Genomic DNA, 25,372 nt, shown 5'->3' with positions numbered 1-25,372 from the left:
TTATTCTCCAATATTGGAAACCATCATTTCCTTTAGAGTCAGATCATTTAAAGTGTACAATCCAGTAGTATCTTCAATAAATATGAACTTAAATAATAAATTTAATTTACAATAACTTTTTACATATTTTTACTATATTAAAGTAGTGTGTGGGATCTTTTATATGTGTTAAGTTTATTATCCATAGACTTCAGTTATGTTCCAATTTTATTACATTTTATTTTACATTATTTTACAATTTTATTATATATATATATATATATTCAAATATTTCATATGATTTTAATTTATAAAAATGTATATTTATTTGAATTTCATATAACTCATATGTAGACACGATTTTATTAAGAAATATTAATAATAAAAAATAAATTAAAGTGTATAGATATAGACACATAACTTTCTTTTAGTGAAAATGATCTAGATAGATAAGTTGAATGATTAGGTAATTTCAGGAATAATGAAAACGGCCGAGGTCAAGAGATCAAATATTATTTTAACACTTTTTATTATCTGTTAAAAGGTTAAAAGCACTTTTAAGAGCACAAAAAATTGACTAAGTTTGGATGGTTCATCCTCTTCTCTTACCTCCATGCATTGTATAACTGAAAATAAATGTGGATGGTTTTATCTTCACTTAACTCGTGAAATAAATTAGTTGTATATATTTAAACTTTGATATTTACTGACCATTTTAAACCTATCCAGTTATTTTTTTTTTATCAAACTGTTGACTTTTTAATAGGAATTGGATGATTATGCTTAATCATTTTTGTTAGAGTCAAATAAAGTGACCCATCTGTAAATCATTTATTAAACTTTGACTTGGGTGATTGCCTTTCCCTCTACTCTAACAACTTTCTTGCTTAGGATACACTTGTTTAATGTTCTTTTAATAGATAAATTAATTAATGATGTGTTAAATTGATTAACTATGTAAGACTCCTATTATATATATATATATATATATATATATATATATATATATATATATATATATATATATATATATATATAATATTAAGATAACATAAAATTGAGTTTACAAGTTGTATATACAAAATGTTTTTATATTAAACATAATTATAATAATTATTTAAAAAAAATGAAAAAATACAATCTTGAATTGATTTCAAATAGTAAGTATAGGTATAAATTTATAATAGGTTTAATCATTGTTATTATTTTTGGTGATTTTTTTTATATAGGCTTTTCAGTTATTTTTTGTCTCAATTAGATCTTTAATTGTGAAAAAATTGAAACAATTAGATCCCTATTGTTAAATTGGCTGAACGACCTTAAATGTCAGTTGACATTGCATGGTGATTTGACTTATTTAAATGATGTGGAAAAGTGAGGATATTTTAGGTAGGGCATATGATGAAATGTCACCATCATCTTCATCTTTATCTTCTTTGTCAAAACCAAACCCTAGGTTGTCATTGAAACGATCACATTGTCGTCAGTCACCACCCATTGACATCAATGACACAATAGATATGTATGTTAACTGTTGTAGTTCGATCAGGAGTGATTTCCTTAGTTGGAACTAATCCTTAGTTGATGTAGTTTTTAGGAGGATTCTTTAGTTGGAACTCGCCCTTACCTGAATGTTTTAGTCCGATCTGGATAGGTTTCTTAGTTGAAACTTGCCCTTATCCAATGGAGTTTTTGGGAGGGGGTCCTTGGTTGGAACTCGCCCTTACCCAATGGAGTTTTCGGGAATTCCTTGGTTGGAAATCGCCTTTACCAAATGAAGTTTTTGGGAGAGGTTTCTTGTATGAAACTCACCATTATTCGAATGTTTTAACCCAATTGTGAGAGGATGTGGTCGAGAGGTCAAAGCTGATTAAAGGTCGAGATGTCGAGACTGAGAAGTTAAGACTATGAAGTCTAGGCTAACAAGATGAACATGCCAACTGGTTGAGGCAATTGCCCGAGCCGATTTGTCAAGATTAAAATGTCAACAGAAAAATTGAGGTCAAGAGGTTAAGGTCGATTGATCGAGCCGAGCTACTAAGACTGAAGTCAACAAAGAAATCAAGGTCAAGAGGTTGAGGTCAACTGACCGAACAAGCTAAGAGGATGATATCGAATGATTGAACATGCCAACTTAGCTAAACGACCGCCTTATTGAGGATGACTAGTTGGGGCCGACTAGCCGAGGCCGAGCAACTAAACAACTCAATAGGATAAGGCCAAATGGTTGAGGTTGAGTGGTTGAGGTTGATGGGTTGAACAAGCCAATTGGTTGAGGTTGACTAACTGAACAAGATAACTAGTTGAGGCTGACTAACCAAGTAAAGAGAACGAGGCCAAGAGGTTAAGGCCAACTAGTTAAGTCGACTAGTTGAGGCCAAATGGCTGAATAAGCCAACATGATGTGGTTGAATGGTTGAGGCTAACTAGTTGGAGTTGACTAGATGAGTAGGGTGAATAGTTGAGGTTGATTGGTTGAGGTTGAGTGGTTGAGGCCAACTGGATGAAGAGGGCGGTTGGTTGAGACCGATTGGCCGAGCCGAGAGAATGAAGTTGATTAGTCGAGCCCACTAGTTGAAGTTGATTGGTCGAGTCGACTAGTTGAGGCTGACTAGTTAAGCCGACTAATTGAGGCTAACTGATTGAGGTTGACTAGCCAAGGTCAAGTGGTTGATTAGGTTGAATGGCTTAATAGGCTGACAAGATGAGGCTAAATGGTCGAGGCCAATTGATTGAGGCCGATTGTTCGAGCTGAGAGAAAGAGGTCGAGAGGTTGAGACCGACTAGTCGAGTAGACTAGTTGAACAAGCCAATAGGTTGAGACCGAATGGTTGAGGCCAAATGATCGAGTACGACTAGTTGAACAAGCTAACTAGTTTAGGCCAATTAACTAAGTCGAGAGAATGAGGACGAGAGGTTGAGGTTGACTGGTCGAAGCCGAGTGGATGATCAAGCTGAATGCTTGATGTTGAATGGCTGAATATGTTGAAGGGATGAGGTTGGATGGTTGAGATTTAGTGACTGATCAGGTTGAATGATTGAGGCTGAATGATTGAATAGACTGACAATATGAGGCTGAATGGTCTAGGCTGACTAGCTTAATAGGTCGACTGGTTGAGATTGACTAGTCAAGGCTGAGTGGTTGAACAGGTTGACGAGATGAGGCTGAGTAGTTGAGACTGATTGGTCGACCCAAAAGAATGAAGTCAAGAGGTTGAGGTTGATTAGTCGAGCTAATTAGCTAAACAAGGCGACTGGTTGAGATCAACTAGTTGAGACCAATTAGTTGAGGCCAAGGTTGAGTGGTTGAACAGGTGGACTAGTTGGGGTTGACTGGACGAGCCGAGAGAGTGAGGCTGATTGGTTGAGAGGAGAAAATGAGGTCGACCGGCTGAGCTGATTGGCTGACTCAAGAGTCGAAGTCAATTATCTCTTCTACCATAACATTGATCGTTATGTTTCTTACGATCACTATGGAAGAAGACGAGTGCTCGATCAGCCCTACAATGGACGCCAAAATGTTTCTACAGAACCAGACAAGTACTCTCAATTCTTGGATAACTTGTCCTTTGTCGTTGCTATCTCTTGTTTGTTTAGTCTCCTAAGTCTTCTAGTCGTCCAATACTGCTCAAATAACTCCTACAAAAGTACTGTAATATTTGAGTTAGTAAGTGTTCGATTGAGATGGTACTAAATGTAGTAATGCATGTGTTTGAATAATCATACCTTAAACATTTATTTATAATAGTTATTATAAATTTTTACTTTTTTTTGTTAATATAATCACAACTCAATCAAATCTTAATCAATATTAATGGATTGATTTATGATAATTATTAATTAATTGTTAATCTAATATTTATTCTATAATTTATTAGTTTTATATATGATCGAAATGATCAACAGGATAGTGAAGATTATCAGCCCAAAAATATTCGGTCAAGATGTTGCATCCAAAAGTTTTAAGTCAAGTTCAACCCAAAGATAAACCCAAAGATCAATCAACGTGGATGATCAGTCAAGATCATCAATTCGGTGTGTCAATCAATCTCGCTTGTTGCCCTAAGGATATATATACCATACTTATATAATATTGGTGCAGAAACTTTGACGGAGTTTGTTGCCATCTCATATAAATTTATATGTTTTAGACAAGTGAAACAAAAATATGTCCTTTAATGATAATTTTTTATACTTAATGATTCAAAAAAAATTATATACATCATTTAATATACTTACATATAATTACTCACACACGAGTTCAATAATCTCATTTCGACACACAATCCATATATATATATATATATTAACATTCCAAATTGTAAATAATTCATAAAGTTCAATTTTAACATAATATGTTAAAACAAAGCACTGTATCACAATATCATAATGCCTATATAGTCTAACATTTTCAATCAATCAATTATAATATTCAATAAACAATATAAATAAAATTACTAGTAATTTCAAAGAATTGAAGAAGGATAAACACCAGACACATAGTCAAACACATAATTTAATATACACAAAATAAATCACACACCACAGATAAATTAATAAAGTTCACATTCTCTCAATGTTATTTATTTGTCATCTTATATAAGGTTATACACTAAAAACAAAGCTAAAGCAACACAGCAATATCTTTTCTTATTATATAATACTTGTTCATATTTCTAAGTTTATTTTAGTGATATAGATTCCAATTTAATCATCACAAAATTTCTGCAAATAACATTTCTATAATAACTGTTTCAATTAGATTCAATTTTTAAGGTATACAAACAATAATTACAATATTAATAACAGTTATTATGTTCATAATTAAAATTATATTTTATTACAATTAAAAATAACTTTTACCTAATTTGAGTTTAAAAAATACATAAAAGAAAAGGATTTTCTTCCACCACTTACACTAACTATTTATATTTGTAAAGAAAAATTATTAAAGGATAAAATAATAAATGAAAAGCGTGAAAAAGTTTATTGATTGTCAAAATAATAGTATCCAAAAGAAAATAGAGCAAACTTCTAAACACTTAATTTATCAAAACAATAAAAAAAACACGTCAAAACATTTCTCAATAACACTAAACCAAAAATTTAATAATTTAAAAAAAAAATTGGGATTACAAAAGTTACGTATATGTTTTAGTCGATACCAATTAGATTAGAGCAAAACAATCGTTCGAGTTAAGATAAAACTAATTTATATTATGTTAGAGTGTAAGCCAAGTTTGTTTTGGCAGTTGTATTTTTCTAGTATAAAATAACTCAACTCTTGTACATATTAAGATGATGAGAGTGTCAATGAGTAGTGTAAATAATATACAGTTTCTTAGCACAATCTTGAGTTTAGTCTTTTCTTTCTCTGTTCTCTTTCTTTGTACCTTCATTGTCGTTCGGTTCAAGGCGTTGTCCTTCGGTTCAAAGCGTTGTTGTTCGGTCTAAAGGCATTGACGTCTGGTGCATAGTTCTCGACTCTATCAGCATTGTTGTTCGGTGCAGAAGATGCTGATCACAGAAACTGTTGTCGCCATTCTAACAGTGGTATCAGAGCTTCAGGTTCGAGACTTGGGAGCTTCGGAAATCATTAAGGCTTGACGGAAAGGTGATTGAAGTGTGAAGAAGATCAAGACCGTGTTTCTTAGTGAAAGATCGAGGGTGTAAAGAATGGCCAGTAATGATATGTCGTCCGCTAATCTACCAATTCTCACGGAGAAAAATTATAGTAGATGGAGTACACAAATGCGGGTCCTATTCAGATACCAAGATGTGCTTGAAGTGGTTGAAGGCAATAAAGCATTGTTCATTATTCACTAATGTGTAGACGATTCTCACTTTGAGAAAATCCAGCATGCAAAGACTGCGAGGGAAGCTTGGAGTATCTTGATCAGGTGTCACATTGGAGGTGAAAAGATCAAGAAGGTCAAGTTGTAGACGCTAAGGAGGCAATATGAGTTGATGGAGATGATGGAAGGTGATAGAGTCAAAGAGTACTTTGACAAAGTGATTGCCATCACCAATCAAATGAAGGGATGCAGAGAGGTCATCTCGGACTTAATGATCATTGAAAAGATCATGAGGTCTTTGCCTCAGAAATTCGACTACATAGTTGTGGCTATAGAAGAGTCAAAAGAGCTGGATAAGATGAAGACAGAAGAATTGCAAAGTTCCCTAGAGGCACACGAGATGAGGCTATTTGACAAAAATCCAATCAGGAGTGATGAGCAAGCATTGAAGGTGCATCATTCCAAGAATAAAGAGAAGAAGACATTCAAGAAATGGAAAGGGAAACGTGGAAAAGGGAAGTGGAGAAATGATAAGAGTAATGAAGATCAAGATGAGTCTTCAACAGAGGAGGAGAATGGCAAACCAGATAAGAACTTTCGCAAGAAGGATAGGAGGAATGTTGAATGTTTCAATAGTCATAAGTACGGGCACTACTCTTATGAGTGCCATGCTGAAAAGGAAGAGTAGAAGAAGGGTCAAGGAAAGGAGACCTACGTAGCTCAAGAAGAGTTTGATTCAGAACCCCTCACATTGATGGCAACTACATCTATAGTAAGCTCATACTCTCAAGACCAATTGTGGTATTTGGATTCAGGATGTTCGAATCATATGACGTGCCACAGAGAATGGTTGGTGAATTTTGATGAAACCAAGAAGAGTAGGGTGAAATTTGCTGATGACAGCACCTCAAAGGTAGAGGAAATTGGTGATGTTGTTATCAAAAGGAAGAATGGCTCACGTGCCATTGTAACTAATGTGTTGTTTGTGCCTGTAATGAGGTGCAATCTTCTAAGTATTGGCCAGTTAATTCAAAAGGGCTTTACAGTAGTAATGGGAGGCTTCAATAAGGTTGAGTTGTTTGATAAAAGCAAAAACCTGATCTTGAGGAGCAAGATCTCGAAGAATAGAACATTTCAGATCAGCCTAGTGAAGTCTACAATGTGTGGAGAGTCTGGCAATATAGTAGAGCCAAAATTAAATTCTGGAAGCAGTAAGGGTGTGCAATCAAGAAGCAGTGGAGACGTGCAATGTGAGGTAAATACTGATACACAGACTTGTGATGAGGAAGATCTGGTGCATATAGCTATGTTTGCAGGTGCAGAACCGATCGTTCAAACAAAAGCTTTGAAGAAATCCGTGTGGAGGGAGGCAATGAAAGAAAAAGTTGATTCCATTGGGAAGAATGGAACCTAGAAGCTAGTTGATCTTCCAACTGGGAAGAAAAGCGTTGAAGGAAGTGTTGCCAAAGAGGCGGGGCATCTCATAGGAGCGTCAAACTGGCATTCGCGCACTTAGTTCATGCACTCACGTCGTTCGGTCACGTTACTCGGTTGCTATTTCGCACCGATCAGTCTCGATCGCACAACTCGCTCAAATTGTCATCCGCCTCCGCCACGTGATTGACAGGGATAATTGCTTAGTGGACTGACAAGTGCAGTTCTACGTGTCACCGAACACATCGTTCAGTCACACATCGTTCGATCTCGACTCTGCACGAGATAGGTTGGCGTTTATTGAAGATAAGGATGAGTGCTACCTTCCTAAGTGCTCGGCTTAAAGGGGAGTGTTAGAGTGTAAGCCGAGTCTGTTTTAACAGTTGTATTTTTCTAGTATAAAATAATCTAACTCATGTACATATTAAGATGACGAGAGTGTAAGTGACTAGTGTGAATAATATAAAGTTTTTCAGCACAATCTTGAGTTTAGTCTTTTCTTTCTCTATTCTCTTTCTTTGTACTTTCATTATCCTTCGGTTTAAAGCGTTGTCGTTCGATTCAAGGTGTTGTTGTTTGGTCTAAAGGCATTGACGTCTGGTGCATAGTTCTCGACTCTATCAGCATTGTTGTTCGGTACAAAAGGTGTTGATCACAAAAATTATTATCGCCGTTCTAATACAATTAACTATTTGATTAGACTAAATAGATTATTAATCATATTTGATAGAATTGAATCATAATTAAACTAATCTTTTTCATAAAATTATGAAAAAAATTAAAACTACAAATAAAAAATATGTTTATTAAAACTTTTGCTATAAAAACATTAATCACTAAACCATTCAAATATTAAACTAACTTAAACTTTCGACGTATCTTTAATAAGTATACCTCATTGGTTGAGAAATACAAACAATTAAAAAAAAAGTTAAATAATGAAAATAATTTGAAAAGAACATTCCACTTCATATACTCAAAGCCTAATTTTATAAGAATGCATTATTAAAAAAACGAGACTACCCACCGGTCTTTGTCTTATCTGTAAAACAATTAATGGTGTTTGGTCCCTTCATATTCCATGCGTCCAACCCACAACATCAGCCGGCAAAACTTGACCAATTCCAAATCCAAACCAAACACGTCTTTGCAGCAGCAGACTAGAAAAACAAGTTGACCATTTAGCTTTTAATTATTAAAATTTCAAATGGGTAATTGACTAATTCCATAGTTAAATAATTACATTCTAGAAAAAAAAGAGAAAAAAAAGTATCTAATTAACTTTATTAACGTGTGTACCAATTTATCTAAACAAGTACCCAAATAAAATCACATTAATGTATAACTTAATGGCATTGAAGTTCATGAGTTGAAAGATTGTTATTTTGTAAAAAAAAAATAAACCTTAAATTTCACATTTAAATACGAAATTGAACATTTGTCCAATTTAAAATCCTAATAAAATGTTCATTGGTTATAGATAAGCCTTACGTGTTACTTTTAACCATATAGAATCTGATTCCAAAGAAACGCAAAACAAACAGAAAACGACCTACGACAATAAAGTATAATAATGGAAAAGTTTGAATAAGGCAACTAACGGATAAATTCTACTAAAAAAGTAGCATCTAACATGCTTTTTCAACTATTATTTTCTTATATTCTTTTCAATTCTTATTAATATTTATTAATTTATACAAGTTGTAAACACTTGTTATCTACTTGCTTTTAAGTAAGTATTAGTCACTTCTACTTTTGGGTAAAAATAACTTCCTTTAAATCATTGAATGAAACACTATGACAAACACCTTTGGTTATAACTAACGAACATTATTTTTCTAAAATTTTAATTACTTATTTAAGAAATTAATTATTATTTTTTTGTAAAATCTACCACCTAAAACTTTCACATTTATTATATATTTTTTTCCATGATTTTTTTATGAGCTATGAATTTATTTGTTTAATAAAAAGGCAAATGTGAACGTTGGGAATGTTCTGTTTACTTTAAGGAAGCGCGTTTGTTCAAACAAGAGACTACTGTATCTTAGCCATGTGCCACTAAAAAATTCTAAAATTGATTTGTACTTTCTTTAATTTTTTATTCTAATAGATAAACGTTATGCGAATTTTTATAATTATTTTCTATTCTTATAACTGTTTCTTTTATTGTGATTACGGTTGTTTTTACCACACTAATTATCTTTATATATATATATATATATATATATATATATATATATATATATATATATATATATATAATATTAATTATAACGAAGAATCAATAATTTTTAAAAGAAAAATAAAAATTTATGATTTTCTATGTTTTGAATAAGATTAAAAAATATCCTTATTAATTTTGTAGATAAGATTAAGGGTGGGTATCATATTACCTGTAACTATAATTTTTATTATCTAAAAAATTAAAATAAAATTTTAGTTATATTTATTATGTTAATTTAATTAAAACTAAAGTGAATTTATATTTTATTAAATTAAATTTAATTAAAAATAAATTTTAATTTATATTATATTTTATATTTTGTTTTGTAATTTTATTTAAATTTTATTTTAAAAATTTATAAAATATTTTTTTAAAATATTTGTGGATATTTATTATATCTTGCTAATTTTAAAATATATATTTTTTAAATATTTGATAAATAAAAGAATAAATAATAAATAAATTTGTTATTATGGATTAGATTATGGGTAGACACTAAATTAACCAAAAGGCACGTTTGAATTTTTGGGGAAGGAGTTGTTAAAGTTTTCAATGCTTTTGTCCAAAAGTTTTCATTACGTAATTGAAGGTTGAAGTGAAGTGTAAGTTTGTTTATCATCTGTAAACTTATAATTATTTTTCCTTTTATCATTGTTATAATAATTTTACCTACCTTAACCGAGTATCTATTTAAAATATACGAATTCTAAGATATTTATAGACGTGATTATAAATATTTTATATTTTTATTATCACTCAACTAAACTAATATAATAATTTATTATATTCTACAAAGTTTTATGCTATTAAATTTGTTTCATTTAATTAAATTTATTTCTAATCTTGTAAGTTGTAAAAAGTATATAAATACAAATTATCACTAAAAAAATATTTATTTAGTTTTTATTATTATTTATATGTGAGAGAGTCTCTTACATCTATGTCTTATTATAATTGAGTTGTTAGTAAATTAATAATAATAAATATTAAATTACTCGCCTGACCCCATAAAACATCACTCTCAATCATAAATTTTCAAAAAATGTCAAAATAAGTACACAAACATTTTGTAAATACTAAATATATAAAATACACTAAAATTAAATAAATTTACTTTTATTTATATATTAATTTATACATATAGAAAACAATTTGGAAGATATAATCGTCTCTAAGAACTAATAAAGCTCGGTCACTTAACCTCTCAATTTTAAATACTCAAATTCTATTTTCGATAAAAATAATACTGTTTTTATTTTTAACTAAGTATTTTAAATAATTTTAATTTGATTTTATTTAGGAAAATGATAATATAGTACCATGGAATTTGTAGTTCCAATGTGCCACTGAAAATAAGATTATGTAATTCAGCACGAAAATCGATGATGGACGTAATTCGTTATTCACGTAACAGAGAAAAAATATACTAATTTATATATTTTAAAAATAAGGATTTAATGGAGAATTTTATTGTAACAGGGCAAAAATTTATGAAATTTTAATATTAAAATTTTTCTTTATTAGTTATTAGATGGTAAAAAAGAGAGAAGAATGTTGGTTAGGTACATTAATTAATATTCAGCTTAATTTGGTAGCCTTTTAATGAAAATCTCTAATAGAAAATAATAGAAATTTGAAAAAAAAAGTTAAAAAAAAAAACTCACTGTGTAGGTTAAAGAAAACCTGGTGGGAAGAGATATTGCTGCAATGTAATGTAATGATTATAGGCGCATTCAATGCAACATGTTCTTTCAATTTTTTTTTTCTTATTTTTGGTACAAAGACGGTGACATATATGATATTTTCCACTTTGCTAAATTATTGGTCTATTTTAAGTTGTTTTTGTCAAAATGCTGCTTAAGAGAAATAAATTCAACAGGAAACTGGTGAAATCATCGTCTGAATTTTGTAATTTTGTTAAATGCGGAAAAAAAAAATTAAGAGAGAAATAAAAAAATAACACGTACAAATTATTTGTTGGGAAAATAATATAAAATGAAGTTTTTTTATTAAATTAACAAATTAAAAACGAATCAACTTCCGGAATTTGAACGCAAATCCCTCTGTTGAACCAACACGCATTTCTAAAATAAACAGATAAAAAAATATTAAACGATACTGAATTCGGCTTTTCTTAAATAAAATCATGAAATTGAATATTTTGGATGATAAAGACAAACTTTAAAAGTTAATTAATTAAGCTATTATAAAATAACACAAGCCTATAAACACAACTTAAAAGATTGATTACAAATTATAAAATAAATGAGAAATTAATATTGTAATTTAGCATTTGTTAAAATAATTACAAGAATAACAATAAAAAAGAAAAGAAAATAGTTATGTACAACAAAGAAAGATGCCATTGAGAGGTGGGACCATGGCTGCTTCTCTTCTTAATGGCTTCCCTCTCTCTCTCTCTATTTAGCAGCTCTAAAGAGTGGGGGAACACAGGACACTAAAGTTTAGATCTTTATGTGTCTAGAGCCTTGAGTTGTTCTTCATTGAGCTCTTTCTCTAGGTAAAAGCTAGTTTTTTTGGTGGTTTTTTTTATGGTAATTGGTTTTGTATGTTGAGCTTATTTAGTAGCTATACTCTGCATTGCTACTGATTTTTAAAGGGCAAGTTTGTTTTTCTCTTGCTTGATTCTTGTTATGGTAATGTGGTTCACATGTTGTTGGTGGGTTGAGAAGATTCAAGTTCATGTGTGTCTTAATGTCTTTCTGCTACTGTTTTATTCGGCATTCAGGAGTTGAAATGGGGTGTTGTTATTTTCCAGTTTTCTGATCCCTTTTGCTATGTTCAGATTGCATATAGGTTTGAGTGTTGAAGCTTTAAAATGGGGAGATATTCAACACCCTTTGTGGGTCTTCTTCTGCTGTTTTGTCTGGTTTCATCTTCGGAGGCAGAGTATTTGAAGTATAAAGACCCTAAGGTGCCACTTAATGTCAGAATCAGTGACTTAATGAAGCGAATGAGCCTGGAAGAAAAGATAGGCCAGATGACACAGATTGAAAGGGAAGTTGCTACTCCCGATGTGATAAAGAAGTACTTCATTGGTAAGCACTGAAAGTTTCTCATCAAATCCGTAACCAAATCAAGTGCTTGGTACTGTTTTTTGTATCTGAGTGTGTGCTGGATTTTTTGTTGTTAAAGAAATCTCTGTGCATGTTGTCATTGATGAACAGGGAGTGTACTCAGTGGGGGAGGCAGTGTTCCAGCACCAAAGGCTTCTGCTGAGACTTGGCAGAAAATGGTGAATGAGATGCAGACAGCAGCATTGTCTACTCGCCTCGGAATTCCGATGATCTATGGAATAGATGCAGTTCATGGCCACAACAATGTCTACAATGCTACAATTTTCCCTCACAATGTTGGGTTGGGAGTTACCAGGCAAGTTTATGCATGTGCTAGAACAGAAAGAATAGTCATGAAATGGTTTTAAAAGAAAGAGGGACAAATGACAACCACAAGTCATGAAGTTATAGTTGTTAATTTTGATCGGAGAATCTGGTTTTCCAACTACTAATAAAGTAATCCTGGTGGAAGTTATAGTTGTACATGTGATCTTTAAAATGAATGCTATTCTGTTCTTTTATGATAATGAGATCTACTGTTTAACAGGGATCCAGTGCTCATAAAAAAGATTGGTGATGCAACTGCTCTTGAAGTTAGAGCAACAGGAATTCCATATGTCTTTGCTCCATGTATTGCGGTAAATGAGAAATATTTAAATGTTTTGACGACATACAACACTTATACGTGTGCTGACATAACATGTTCTCAATTGATTCATCCACAGGTCTGCAGAGATCCAAGATGGGGACGTTGCTATGAAAGCTACAGTGAAGACTATAGAGTTGTTAGAACTATGACTGAGATCATACCTGGCTTGCAAGGAGATATCCCTGCCAATTCCGTCAAGGGAGTTCCCTTTGTTGCTGGAAAGTAAGATTTTTGTTTGTGGTTTGATATTGCAGTTTTTTTTTTATTGAGAATACAATTAATATATAAATGGGTTGTCCTTGAAATTTGTATATATAAACTTCATAAAGCACAAGTGTTGGATGCAAATAGTTAGTCTTCATATTGGTTCTACCGAGGGCCTACTTTTTTACTGAAATTTATAACTTCTAATTCGTTTGACTTTCCTTTTTATGTTTTTGGTGACAGCATTGTCAATTTATACGTTTTCATAATGTCTCTTGCTTAAATTGCTATTTTTTGGATAAAAGTTTAACTACTGTTGCTCCTTTCTAAAAGAAATAGCATTATCAATACTTGAAAATTCATTTTCACGTGGCACATGATCAGTTTCATTGAGAACAATACAATGTTTTGGTTTAATGGCAGACCTTGCTGTGTGCATGTGCATTAAGAAATCATAGCTTCAATTGATTACAGAACATAATGGATGATCCTAGACATTTGGATTCTTTTAACCATTTTGATGGTTGGGTTTACTTTCTTTTGCATCCAAACCATTTATTGTTTCATGTACCAAAAATATAGGATTTTATTTTGAATTATTTAGTTGAAAATTGAAGGTTTAGAAGAGGCCTTGGCCACTAAACCTGCATGCAATGTGTTTCTCATACATACTGTACTGCAACATAAAGCAATCAAATGATCAAATAACAGTTTTATCTTCTCAGTGCATATCTGTCTGTGAGTTTGATTAGTTGTTCTCAATCATTTTGTTGAGAATTTGAACCTCATATGTTCAGACTTATCAATATTTTTTCTTCTAAGAATATGGATATCACATGTTAAACTCATGCATTTTCTCTGGCCATCAATGTGGGGACACATTCTTAAGCATTCCTCATTTAACTTCATCAATATTTTTTTGTTGACACTTGAAACAAAAACTTCTTCTCATTTTAATTACTTTGATCCAGGAACAAGGTTGCAGCTTGCGCCAAGCACTATGTGGGAGATGGTGGCACAAACAAGGGTATCAATGAGAACAACACATTGATCAGTTACAATGGATTGCTCGGCATTCACATGCCAGCATACTATAACTCTATTATCAAGGGTGTTTCAACAGTAATGATCTCATACTCTAGTTGGAACGGGGTGAAAATGCACGCTAACCGAAAACTTATCACTGGTTACCTCAAGAACAAATTACGTTTCAGGGTAAAAATTTGTATTCAGTCCTATGATTTTAATATTGACACGAACCAGTCAAAACATGTAGAAAATATAAATGAGTGGAAATGCTTCATGTGACGCGCTTCTTTCCTACCTTTCAGGGTTTTGTCATATCAGATTGGCAGGGTATTGACCGGATCACCTCTCCACCTCATGCCAACTATTCATACTCTGTTCAAGCTGGTGTCAGTGCTGGAATTGACATGGTAAATTTTATTATCACTTCGAAAGAGTAAAATAAAGCTATATAAAGTGGTTTTCATCATGAGAATTTAGTATTGTTATTTACTTTTTAGTTAACTGTTTCATTATTTATCAGATTATGGTTCCCTTCAACTACACTGAGTTCATTGATGAATTGACCCGTCAAGTAAAGAACAATATTATCCCAATTAGCAGGATTGATGATGCCGTGGCAAGAATCTTAAGAGTAAAATTTGTCATGGGGTTATTTGAAAATCCACTTCCTGATCCAAGCCTTGTAAACCAACTGGGTAAACAGGTATATTTTCTTGAGACTATTATCCTTTGGACAAATGCGCATGTTCTTTCTGCATCTATTCCAAATGAGTTTGTTTCTTGATAGAGTACCATTCATGTGTAAACAGGAACACAGGGAGTTAGCAAGGGAAGCTGTGAGGAAATCCCTTGTGTTGCTAAAGAATGGTAAATCTTCAAAGAAGCCCCTGCTTCCTCTTCCCAAAAAGTCTGCAAAAATACTGGTAGCAGGAAGTCATGCTGACAATTTGGGCTACCAATGTGGAGGATGGACAATTACCTGGCAGGGACTTAGTGACAAGAATCTCACTTCAGGTAAGTCAGTAAGTTTAACGTTGGTGTCTGCCAAAATACTCTAAAACGACACAAATCTAGAATCCTGTTTATGTTACTGTCAGAATATGAAGAAGAGACTAATACTAGATTACTAGTATAAAAGTAAGGGTGATTACTTTGTATTTTCTATCTCACATAATCAGTATCATTTTTCTGTATGTCTAGTATAATAGCATTATCCTTTCATTACTTCATTCTGTTCTTGAAATCATAAATCCTATAATTTCACTAGTCACTTCCATGCAGTAAGTTGCATATTAAAATCATGATCTGTATTTACTTTTCAAATATCTATTCTGAACTTGTTTCAATCCTGCAAGGGCTAGCATGACATAAAAGCATTCATATCATATAAGCCACTTATAGTTTCTTTCTGTTGGAGTTGTAGAACCTGATAGAATTTCATTTTGCTTGCAGGTACAACCATCCTCAGTGCTGTGAAACAAACTGTGGACCCTGCCACTGAAGTTGTCTTCAATGAAAATCCTGATGCGAACTTCGTTAAGTCAAACAAATTTTCCTATGCCATTGTTGTTGTGGGAGAACCCACCTATGCTGAAACATTTGGTGACAGTGTGAATCTAACTATACCTGAGCCTGGTCCAAGTACAATCACCAATGTATGTGTGGCCATTCGATGTGTAGTTGTTGTCATCAGTGGCCGCCCAGTTGTGATTCAGCCATATCTATCAAAAATCGATGCACTTGTGGCTGCATGGCTTCCTGGAACTGAAGGTCAAGGTGTTGCTGATGTTCTCTATGGTGACTATGAATTCACTGGGAAGCTGGCAAGAACATGGTTCAAGAGAGTGGATCAACTCCCAATGAATGTTGGTGATAAACATTATGATCCTCTCTTTCCATTTGGATTTGGGTTGACTACAAACCTCACTAAGTATTGAAAGTGAAAACTGATATTTTGATGTATTAGTATGAAAAAGGGCAGCCCTTTTGCACTAGGAGAGCCTTGAAATTGTCCATTGATGAGGATTTTGTTAACTTATGCTCATCTGGTGTGCAAATTGAACCAGAAGCTTCAAAACATGAATTCAATGTCAACCATTGCAGACTTTTCATTTTGATTATGGTACGTTGCTAGTTTGTTTAATGTTAAAAGGGAAGTGAGTTTAGTATAAAATCATTTAGTGATTATATTTTATGAGATTTTATAGTAATTAGAAGTTTATTCATTATTATAATGAGAAAAATTATTACTTATTGAAAAAAGAAATAATTGATTTTATAACAGCTTCTCCTCATAAGCAGTATTGTGAAAAAGGTTTAAATAGGTAATAAGTATCTTAATGTATTCGGAAATTGACTTAATGATCATAAGGTTTATCATTACAAGATTAATTTTATGAAATTGTTGGAAAGAATAAGTAATTCTTTTAGTAAAATTAAATATTGATGTATTCGGAAATTGACTTAATTAATCATTTTAAATATTAATATTTATTTATTCAAATCAATACTAAAATTAAATTTGTAAACTATAATACACATTTTAATACATTAATTTGTTTTATTAAATTACATATAAAAAGGTAAATAAAAAATATATTGTAATAAATATAAATAAACATAACTAATCGTATTAAAATTTCACACAATTTTAACTAAAGTGTCAATATAATTTCAAAACAATTAAAATTACAATAAAAAAAACATACAAAGTCATGATTTTAAAACCGTAATACATTTCTAAAACATATAACACATAACCATCCCAACATATTAATATATTATAATATTATTATTATAAAGATAAACAATATGCATAATAATTTATTAAAAAATATTAAAATATAAAATCTAATTAGAATTTTCTAAAACAGTTATAACACAACTATCCTTTTCAGATACTTTAAAAATAATATTTAAAAAAATTTAATTATTTTTTAAAATAATAAAAAATATATATATTAATTTTTAACTCTTACCAAAATTATTTAGTATTACATATCACTAATTGAAATATATTATTAATAAAACTAAAATAAATTAAAAAATTATTTTATAAATATCGTAAAAATATATAACTCTAACTGTTATTTTAAATTTAATAAACCAATATAAAAAAAAATAACGAACATTGTCTAAGAATCGAGAAAATAGCATATTAAGAGTAGATAGATATATTAAAGTAAAAAGACCGAGCATTTGTGTTATTATAAGTCAACCGTATAAATAAGAATTTAAAACGCTCGGTTCATTATCTAAATACTTTCTATCTTTCTAAAAACATTATTTTCTACTCTTTCTCTCCCTTCTCTCTATAAATTCTCATCGGTGACTCATTTGTTCGACGATAAGGAGGCACCTAAGTGATCCTGGCGTCAAGGGCTTCTTGTTTCACCGTTTGGTTTAGCGTTTAGAACTGGTGTTTTAGAATTTCCTGGAATAGTAAGCAATTTTTTTAAGGTTGTAGAAGTTGTCCTGTTCGGTTAGAGGTAAGGGAAGCTAGTTAATTTAATTGATGAATTTACTATGTATGTAACTGCTGTTTTGAAGATTGATGCGTATGTAATTGAGTGATTTTGGTGATCGGTATTGCTTGTATGAGCTGTTAAAATCTGTGATCATGTTGAATTGATTTTATGTTGAGTTACTAGTACTGTCTTACAGTGAATTTTGAGGAAGTGAGGTAGTGAAAATGGGAATTTGGGGTTAGACATTAAATTGGTCAGTGGAAAGATTTTAGGTAAGATATTTAGGACTTGTTAAAGACCCTAAGTCACTCAAACTGTGCCAAAAACCAGTAGAATTGAAGTTGAGTCCTTAAGTTGATGATGATGTTGTTTTGGATCGTGAATCTGGTAGCATACCCTTTAGAAAATGTATAGAAAGGTTTTAACACCATTAAAATAATGTAATTGATAAATAATACAAGTCTGGAGGATTAGAAGTTGGGAAAAATGTTTAGTTTTGGTAAAGTCTAGCGTGTTCATCATTCTGCAGAATTATGCAGAAAGTTGAACATGCGCAGTTGACCGCTCGGCCATGCACTGTTGACCACTCGGCCATGCGTTGATTGGCCGTTCGGCCATGTTCAGGTACTCGGTCATTAACTGGGTTCGGTCTCTTTAGAGTCTTACCCGTTCATGACCATTCGGTCTTAGGTGGGTGGGTGGTCTCTTAGTGGTGCTCGGTCTTATACTAGCACTCGGTTTCTTAGTAGTGCTCGGTCTTGTACTAGCACTCGGTCTCTTAGTAGTGCTCGGTCTTGTACTAGCACTCGGTCTCTTAGTAGTGTTCGGTCTTGTACTAGCACTCGGTATCTTAGTAGTGCTCGGTCTTGTATTAACAGTCGGTCTCTTAGTAGTGTTCGGTCTTGTACTAGCACTTGGTATCTTAGTAGTGCCTGGTCTTGTACTAGCACTCAATCTCTTAGTAGTGCTCAGTCTTGTACTAGCACTCGGTCTCTTAGTAGTACTCGGTCTTGTACTAGCACTCAGTCTCTTAGCAGTGCTCGGTTTTCTACTAGGGTTCGGTCTAACCTTAGTCCTCGGTCTTACATTAGTATTCGGTCTAAGTTATAAGTGTTCGGTTTAGCTCTGGTGATTCGGTTACTCTAGTGTTCGGTCTTATAGTAGTACTCGACCTTATTATTTGGGTTAGGTCTTAACTGTGTTCGGCCTCTGATGAACCTTACCGTTAATGACTGTTCGGTTTTGTACTATTGATCGGTTTTACACTAATGTTCGGTCTTGTACCAGTGTTTGGTCTAGTTTTAGAAATCGGCCTTGTCTTGGTGTTCAGTATGGTCTAAGTACTCGGTCTTATACCCGGTGTTCGACGGTATTCTAGCGTTCGGTCCTTAACTGAGTTTAGCCTATGCTTAGGTATGACTGGTCATTGACCGTTCAGTCGTACTCAGGGGTTGTGCTATTGCCCGTTCAATCTTCTACTACGAAGTGTTATTTGGTCTTTAAATATTGATTTCACTATTTGGCTCTGTTTGCTTATTATAGTTGCATTGATCTACTATGTATGAAAAATTGTGTTAATATTCAAATAAGGTATAATGTTCCAACTGGTATGAAAGAGAATTCCAAGGAGGAATGTCTCAGTGATTGGTTATCAAGGTGGTGGTAAAGTATGAATATGGACAGTCAAATTCATGGCGTTCATCTTGACATTCTAATGATTACCAATTCTCAAGTACAGATGGGTAAGTCATGTCGTGAGAATAGTAGGAGGCCCTAGCTGAGGGGGGTCCTACGGTGAGTGATAACGGGCTAACCTCGTGTGGTAGCTGATGGGTTTCCAGTTACTACACCCACGGGTGCATGAATGGCCTCAAGCTACATATTCATACTAGTCCGGATAGTCAAGTCAAAGTGGTTGGTCAATATATGTTTATATGTTTTACACATGTTGTATGAGTATCTTAGTTGCTTGTTTGAATTGTATTTCCACATGAATATTAAATTACACTAGCTTAGCCTTATTTTTCTGTGGTATATCTTTGTATGTTGTTTCTCTTTTGCGATTATCACCTTAATGATGTGAGCTTAGGGATGCAGTCTTTTTAGTTGGAGCAACTGAAGAGGGAAAATGAAACTTATGTATAGTAGTTATTTTTGTTCTTCAGGTGAAAATTTTTATTCATCAAATCTGTAGTTTTTGTTTTGTCATTATTCATGTAATGTTTACTTTAGTAGTTTTAGTGTCACGTCCCATTAATGTCTGTGCTGAGTCACCACTGTACTCCCATAAATGCGCCGTGCCACGTGTTCTGAGCGTCTGGAAATCCACCAACGAGCCGTGCATGTGCGCCACTTGTCGAAATGGAAGCTTCTGAAATCAGTGGTGGAGCGCAGGTGTCGTGTAGAGGGACGCTCGTCCATCTGACAGTGGGTGTTGAACAAAAACAATTTTTCTGGAAAATCTCCCACTCTCTACGCGCACCTTCTTCCCTCCCAAACTCAGACTTTCCTTTTCTCCCCCATCTCTCTAGAACCTCCATCTTCTCTCTACCGTAAATCACCATTCTTTACTCCTTTCACCTTTCAGCACCGTGAGGACGTTCCCTGCACCGAGAGCTCCATATTGAACCGAACAACTTCCAGTTCTGGTAAGTTTCACTTGAGCAATCGTTTTTGGTCTTCCTGTAAACTGTTTTAGCTACATGCAACGGTGTATGCTAAGCCCTTCATTTTTCTTTTGATTAGTTAGTGGGAAAGCTTAAGAGAAACGTTGAGAGAGCTTCTGTTAGACGAATCAATATCCACTTATTTAGGACGTTCGCTACTGAATCCGGGTAAGGGAAGCTTATTAGATTTAATTCATGTGATTGTGCTGTACTGCATGTACGTTTAAGTGTTGTTTGAAGTATGATTCATGTTCTTGTATTTTGGTGTGCGAATATGATTCTGAATGATGCATGTAAATGATGAAATGTTCTATCGTTTGATTTAATTGAAAAATGAGTTGTATGATGAGATGATGTATGAAGAAGAATGAAATTGGGCCATGATATGAGTGATTAAATGCATGAAAGTTTATACTGGAAAATATGGGTACTATATCTGGAATGTAAATATGAAAATCCTATGAAAATGAACGTTCGTTATCGAAACGGTCTTTGACCGTTCGGTAGTCTTGGTAAATTCTTTGAAGTAGTTGAACCCTTTCATTTGGAAAGGATTCTCTTTGAGGACGAACGCTCTCTTATATTAGCCTTACGTTTGCGCGTTCGGCCAAACGTAAATACCCTGAGTGTTTGTGAGAAATTTGAGAAGCCCGTGAATATATTCAAACACTTAGTCATATTGTCCAAATGTAACTCCAACATTACAACTTATGAAAAATCTTATTTCAAAATGTATTGAATAGCTATGGGTCTCGACCCAAAGCGTACGTTCTAAGTGGCGCTCGGTCTTAGACCGAACGCTCGTCCTAAAAATGAAAATGATAAGTAGCGCTCGGTCTGATACCAAACGCTCGTCCCAACGCGTATGAGATAAAGAATGCTCGGTCATATATCGAACGTTCGTTCCTTCCTAAATTATCAACGAGCGGTAATAGCGCTCGTCCCAAATTTGAAATAGCGTTCGTCCTTAAAATCTAAATAGCGTTCGTCCAATAATCCTAGTAACGTTCGTCCAAGACTTCAGTGACGTTCGTCCAAAAAGTTTCATTTTTGCGCTCGGTCATTGACTGGCGATTTGTATCCTGAATTAAAATCTTGTCCAGTTTATTTATTTAAACAACTCGTGATGTGACCTATCCATTGGATTCGTTCAAGTGTTACTGAATTTAGATTTTTCTAAGTGTTATTTGGATTGTACTAGAATCAGTTCATCTAACTGATTCGAAGGAGTCTTTCTTGGTCTAGCTCTTAACGTTCGTCCTCGTTATGAAGAGGAGTGAACGTTCGTCTTTTTAAGAGAGTGGAACATAGAATGAAAATGTATTTAAGAGGATGAATTAAGATGTGCGAACACCATGAGAACTGAAATTGTGATTGTGGATTTTGAACGAACGTTCCAGGGTGGAACGACTCTTGATTGGATATTGAGATTTGTAAGTATGAACGTGGTAAGCTTAGATGGTGATTCATCCTGATATTCCATGAGTGCTCGTTCTCAAGTAGAGAGGAGTATGTCATGCGTGGGAATGGCAGGAGGTCTAGTCCATAACTGTAACTTGGACAAAAAGACTAACCTCAGGTGGCTACTGATGAGCATTCCAGTTACCCCACCTGGGTGCACGGACACCTTAGCTACACAGGTTTCATACAGTCCGGACGGTCGGTCTAGTATCAGGATTTTGGTTGAGTTAATGTATGATTGAATGCATGTGGTATGAATAAATTGATATGTTTGATATGTATGAACTGTATGTTTGACTGGAATTAAATTCAATAAGCTTACCCTTGCATTTCCATTGTGTTGTCTTGTCAAATGCAATGATCATCCGTGTGGATGTGAGCAGAGGGAGATGCTTCTCTGGAGCAAGCGCTTGAAGAGGAAGTTATTGTTGAAGATAACTTAGTTGAAGTTGAAGTGAAGGCCGAACAGTAGAGGCGTTCGGTTTTTAGTTAGATTAGCGAGCGGCTGTGAGCGAGCGCTCTTTTGTTAGTTGTAAATATTTGAACGATTCGGTCATTGTTTTTGTAAACCGTTCATCCTTATCTTTTGTGAACGCTCGTTAAATTATGTACATTTACGGCCGTTCGGCCTCTTTCGTTATTGTCGTGCCCTTTGTTTAAAACTGTTTTGAATTATTAATATATGTGATTATTCTAAGTATATAGTTGATGACTGTATAATTTTGGGATGTTACATTTAGATTACTAAATTGGAATGTTACACTCTGCCATTAACAATAATAATATATTGTGTTCTATTTTAGATATCCATAATTACTTGAAAAACTTGGTGCCCGTAATTCTAATGATTTTTCTGTAATGAAAGATATGTTGTGTCTAGAAAAACAAAGGAGCTATTTTTGTAATCCTATGTTTCCAAATGATTTATGAGGGAGAGGGCTGTTTTGTTAGAAAATATATAGTGAGAAATATGAAACTGTGTTTGACTTAGATCACTCGAAACTTCTTAGATAAAACCTTTCCCTGACAAAAATTGTAGTATATTAGTTCCTTATAAATTACGATTTTTTTAATAATCATAATCTATTATCATTTATTTTTTAGTAATTATAATTTATAAATAATAATAAATTATTATTATTAAAAAACTGTAATTTAAAAAACTTTTTTTTACTACAGTATGATATATTATGATATTATAATAGTCAAGTAAACTTAAAAATAATCATATTCTATGACTTTTATTAATTAGAGTTGGTTGCTTCTCTTTTACACTTGGAAGTGTTACTAGGTATTCATTTGCACAATTATTTTGAGGAATATATAAAATAATAAATATCAATTGAAGAAGAGGATTTACATTATTTCACATTTCACTTCCTTCTCCACTTTAATAATGTTTCTAACTTATCTCATATGATTTTTTTTTCTTGATTTATGATTATTTATTGTTGATTTGAGGTTTGATATTTCTTTTTCAGTCTTGAAACATGTTCAAAAGGGAAAATGAGAATCATGTTCCAAATAGGACATGAGAATCATGTTCAAAAGGGACATGAAAGGTCCGGAGCAAGTGTGTACATTAAAATTAAATCTAATTTATTATAACTAAAAGAAAATTATTTAAAAACTTAAATAAAATATATTGAAAGTGTTTTGAATTTACAACATAAACTACTAATGTGATATGTCATCATTTTTTCCCCTTAAATTCTTTATTTTTTATTTCTTCTAATGATGGAATGTGAAAAACAAAGAAAATTTGTTTTTGAAAACTTACACGTTGTCTAAAAAAATTAGCATTAAATAAATCGAGGCGTTGAAGAAAAAATAAGCCAGAATTAAAACAGCAAGGTCTTGACAGAATTCAAAATAGTTATTGGCATTCTAAATATTTTACACTTTCAACTCTTGTAAGGATTAAGGAGATACAAGAGGACGAAAAATAAAATAAAAAAATACTAATTTTATAATTTGGGTAAATAATGATTTAGATGTAATGAGTGTTGACATATTTAATTTTTAGTTCAATAAAAAAATATTGTTTTAGTATAAAATGTAACATTCTAATTTTAGTAGCTTAAAAATGATAAAATAATGTTATAACATTTCAATTTTTATTGTAGGCATGTATTTATAGTGGTATTCATATTCTATAGACATAAACATAGGTCTTATCATTCTATTTTTCACAAGGTTAATCCTTTTCGCGCTTAGGACAAAAAAATCTAGTAATTAGGACCTATTGTCATTCTCTCTCTCATCATTCTTCTTTATATGAGTTGAATGGTTGGTAGTATATCAAGATACATTTTTACTAAACCCTCATTGTCAATGCATACACCATGATCATCACCACAAAGAATTTCTCCTTAAAATTCTCTCAACACCATCACCAAACATTTCCAAACAAAACCCTCATTTCCATACAAAGCCATCATACTCACAAACATACTTAAAGTTCATTTAAATCAATCTCAACCAGCCAAGAAGAAAACAAATCTACATATACACATTGACACTCAAAAGTGGCACTCAATGCTAGACTTCTTGCAAAAGGTAGTGTCAGCAACAGTCTTAACCTCCAGCGTAATACCTTTCCCAAAAGGTGGTACTCAGCAATAGTCCTAGTTCTCAGTGTCATTCTTCTCGCAAAAGTGGGTGCTTAGAGACACTTTTTTACGTTAAGTACCGCAGAGCTAAAATGTTATAGACATGCAGTACACAGAGGATACTTAGTAGCACCTTAAAGCCACTTAACGCCAAACTATTCGCAAAACTAGGTGCTCAGCATGACCCTGACACCGCTCAACGCTATTATTCGCAAAATAGGACGTTCAATGTCACTCTATTGTCGCTCTTTGTATTTTGTGTTTTTAAAGGAACTTATACATGTTCAATTGATCAAAATGGTATTCCTTTCTCTTTGAATTAGTTCCAAAACCTTTTTAAACATGAAAACTTTTGCCACTTGGCCAATTGTCCATATTATAACTCTCTTAAACTCACAAAACCAAGTACAAACTTGCAATATTCAAGGATAAAATATTCAAACCATAATTTCAATAGATCATACTCATCACACACATCAATCATTCAATCAATTCGCCATACGATTATAAAATTTGAAATTTCAAAGTATTTATAACTTAAAATTAGCGCAAATAGCTTCCTTACCTAAGAGACAAATGAACTTGTTATAAGGAATCCCAAATCCTTTCAAGCTCACAAGACCTTAACCAGCAAAACTCCTTTCAACTTGCAAGATGCTTTATCTACACATATAAATACCACAAGAACAATCAGGACATACCATTATTATCACTTATCAACAAAGACTCATAGATATTAAAAAGATGCATGCAAGTGGCACTAGTGGAAAAA

The 25,372-nt window shown here is 32.8% G+C and overlaps 1 protein-coding gene across 1 annotated transcript; it reads left to right on the top strand.

Annotated features, from left to right (window-relative positions):
- The first annotated feature begins 11,802 nt into the window (after positions 1–11,802).
- LOC108326458 (uncharacterized) lies at positions 11,803–16,509 on the top strand. Its single transcript, XM_017559975.2, has 10 exons — positions 11,803–11,956; positions 12,242–12,494; positions 12,624–12,828; positions 13,060–13,150; positions 13,238–13,383; positions 14,337–14,580; positions 14,697–14,801; positions 14,915–15,097; positions 15,204–15,408; positions 15,847–16,509. The coding sequence occupies exons 2-10, from the start codon at positions 12,275–12,277 to the stop codon at positions 16,329–16,331; spliced, it is 1,884 nt and encodes a 627-aa protein (XP_017415464.2). The 5' UTR covers positions 11,803–11,956; positions 12,242–12,274; the 3' UTR covers positions 16,332–16,509.
- Positions 16,510–25,372: the final 8,863 nt, after the last annotated feature.

Source organism: Vigna angularis, chromosome 3 (genome assembly GCF_016808095.1).
Source record: "Vigna angularis cultivar LongXiaoDou No.4 chromosome 3, ASM1680809v1, whole genome shotgun sequence".
Taxonomy (NCBI): domain Eukaryota; kingdom Viridiplantae; phylum Streptophyta; class Magnoliopsida; order Fabales; family Fabaceae; genus Vigna; species Vigna angularis.
The sequence above is the reverse complement of the archived record's forward strand: the minus strand, read 5'-3'. Positions and strand labels throughout refer to the sequence as shown.

Excerpts from the sequence above, each read along its gene's own strand:
- LOC108326458 (XM_017559975.2), top strand. The coding sequence starts at position 12,275 with ATGGGGAGATATTCAACACCCTTTGTGGGTCTTCTTCTGCTGTTTTGT. Across the intron at positions 13,151-13,237 it reads TCTTTGCTCCATGTATTGCG|GTCTGCAGAGATCCAAGATG; the intron begins GTAAATGAGAAA and ends ATTCATCCACAG. Across the intron at positions 14,581-14,696 it reads AGAACAAATTACGTTTCAGG|GGTTTTGTCATATCAGATTG; the intron begins GTAAAAATTTGT and ends CCTACCTTTCAG.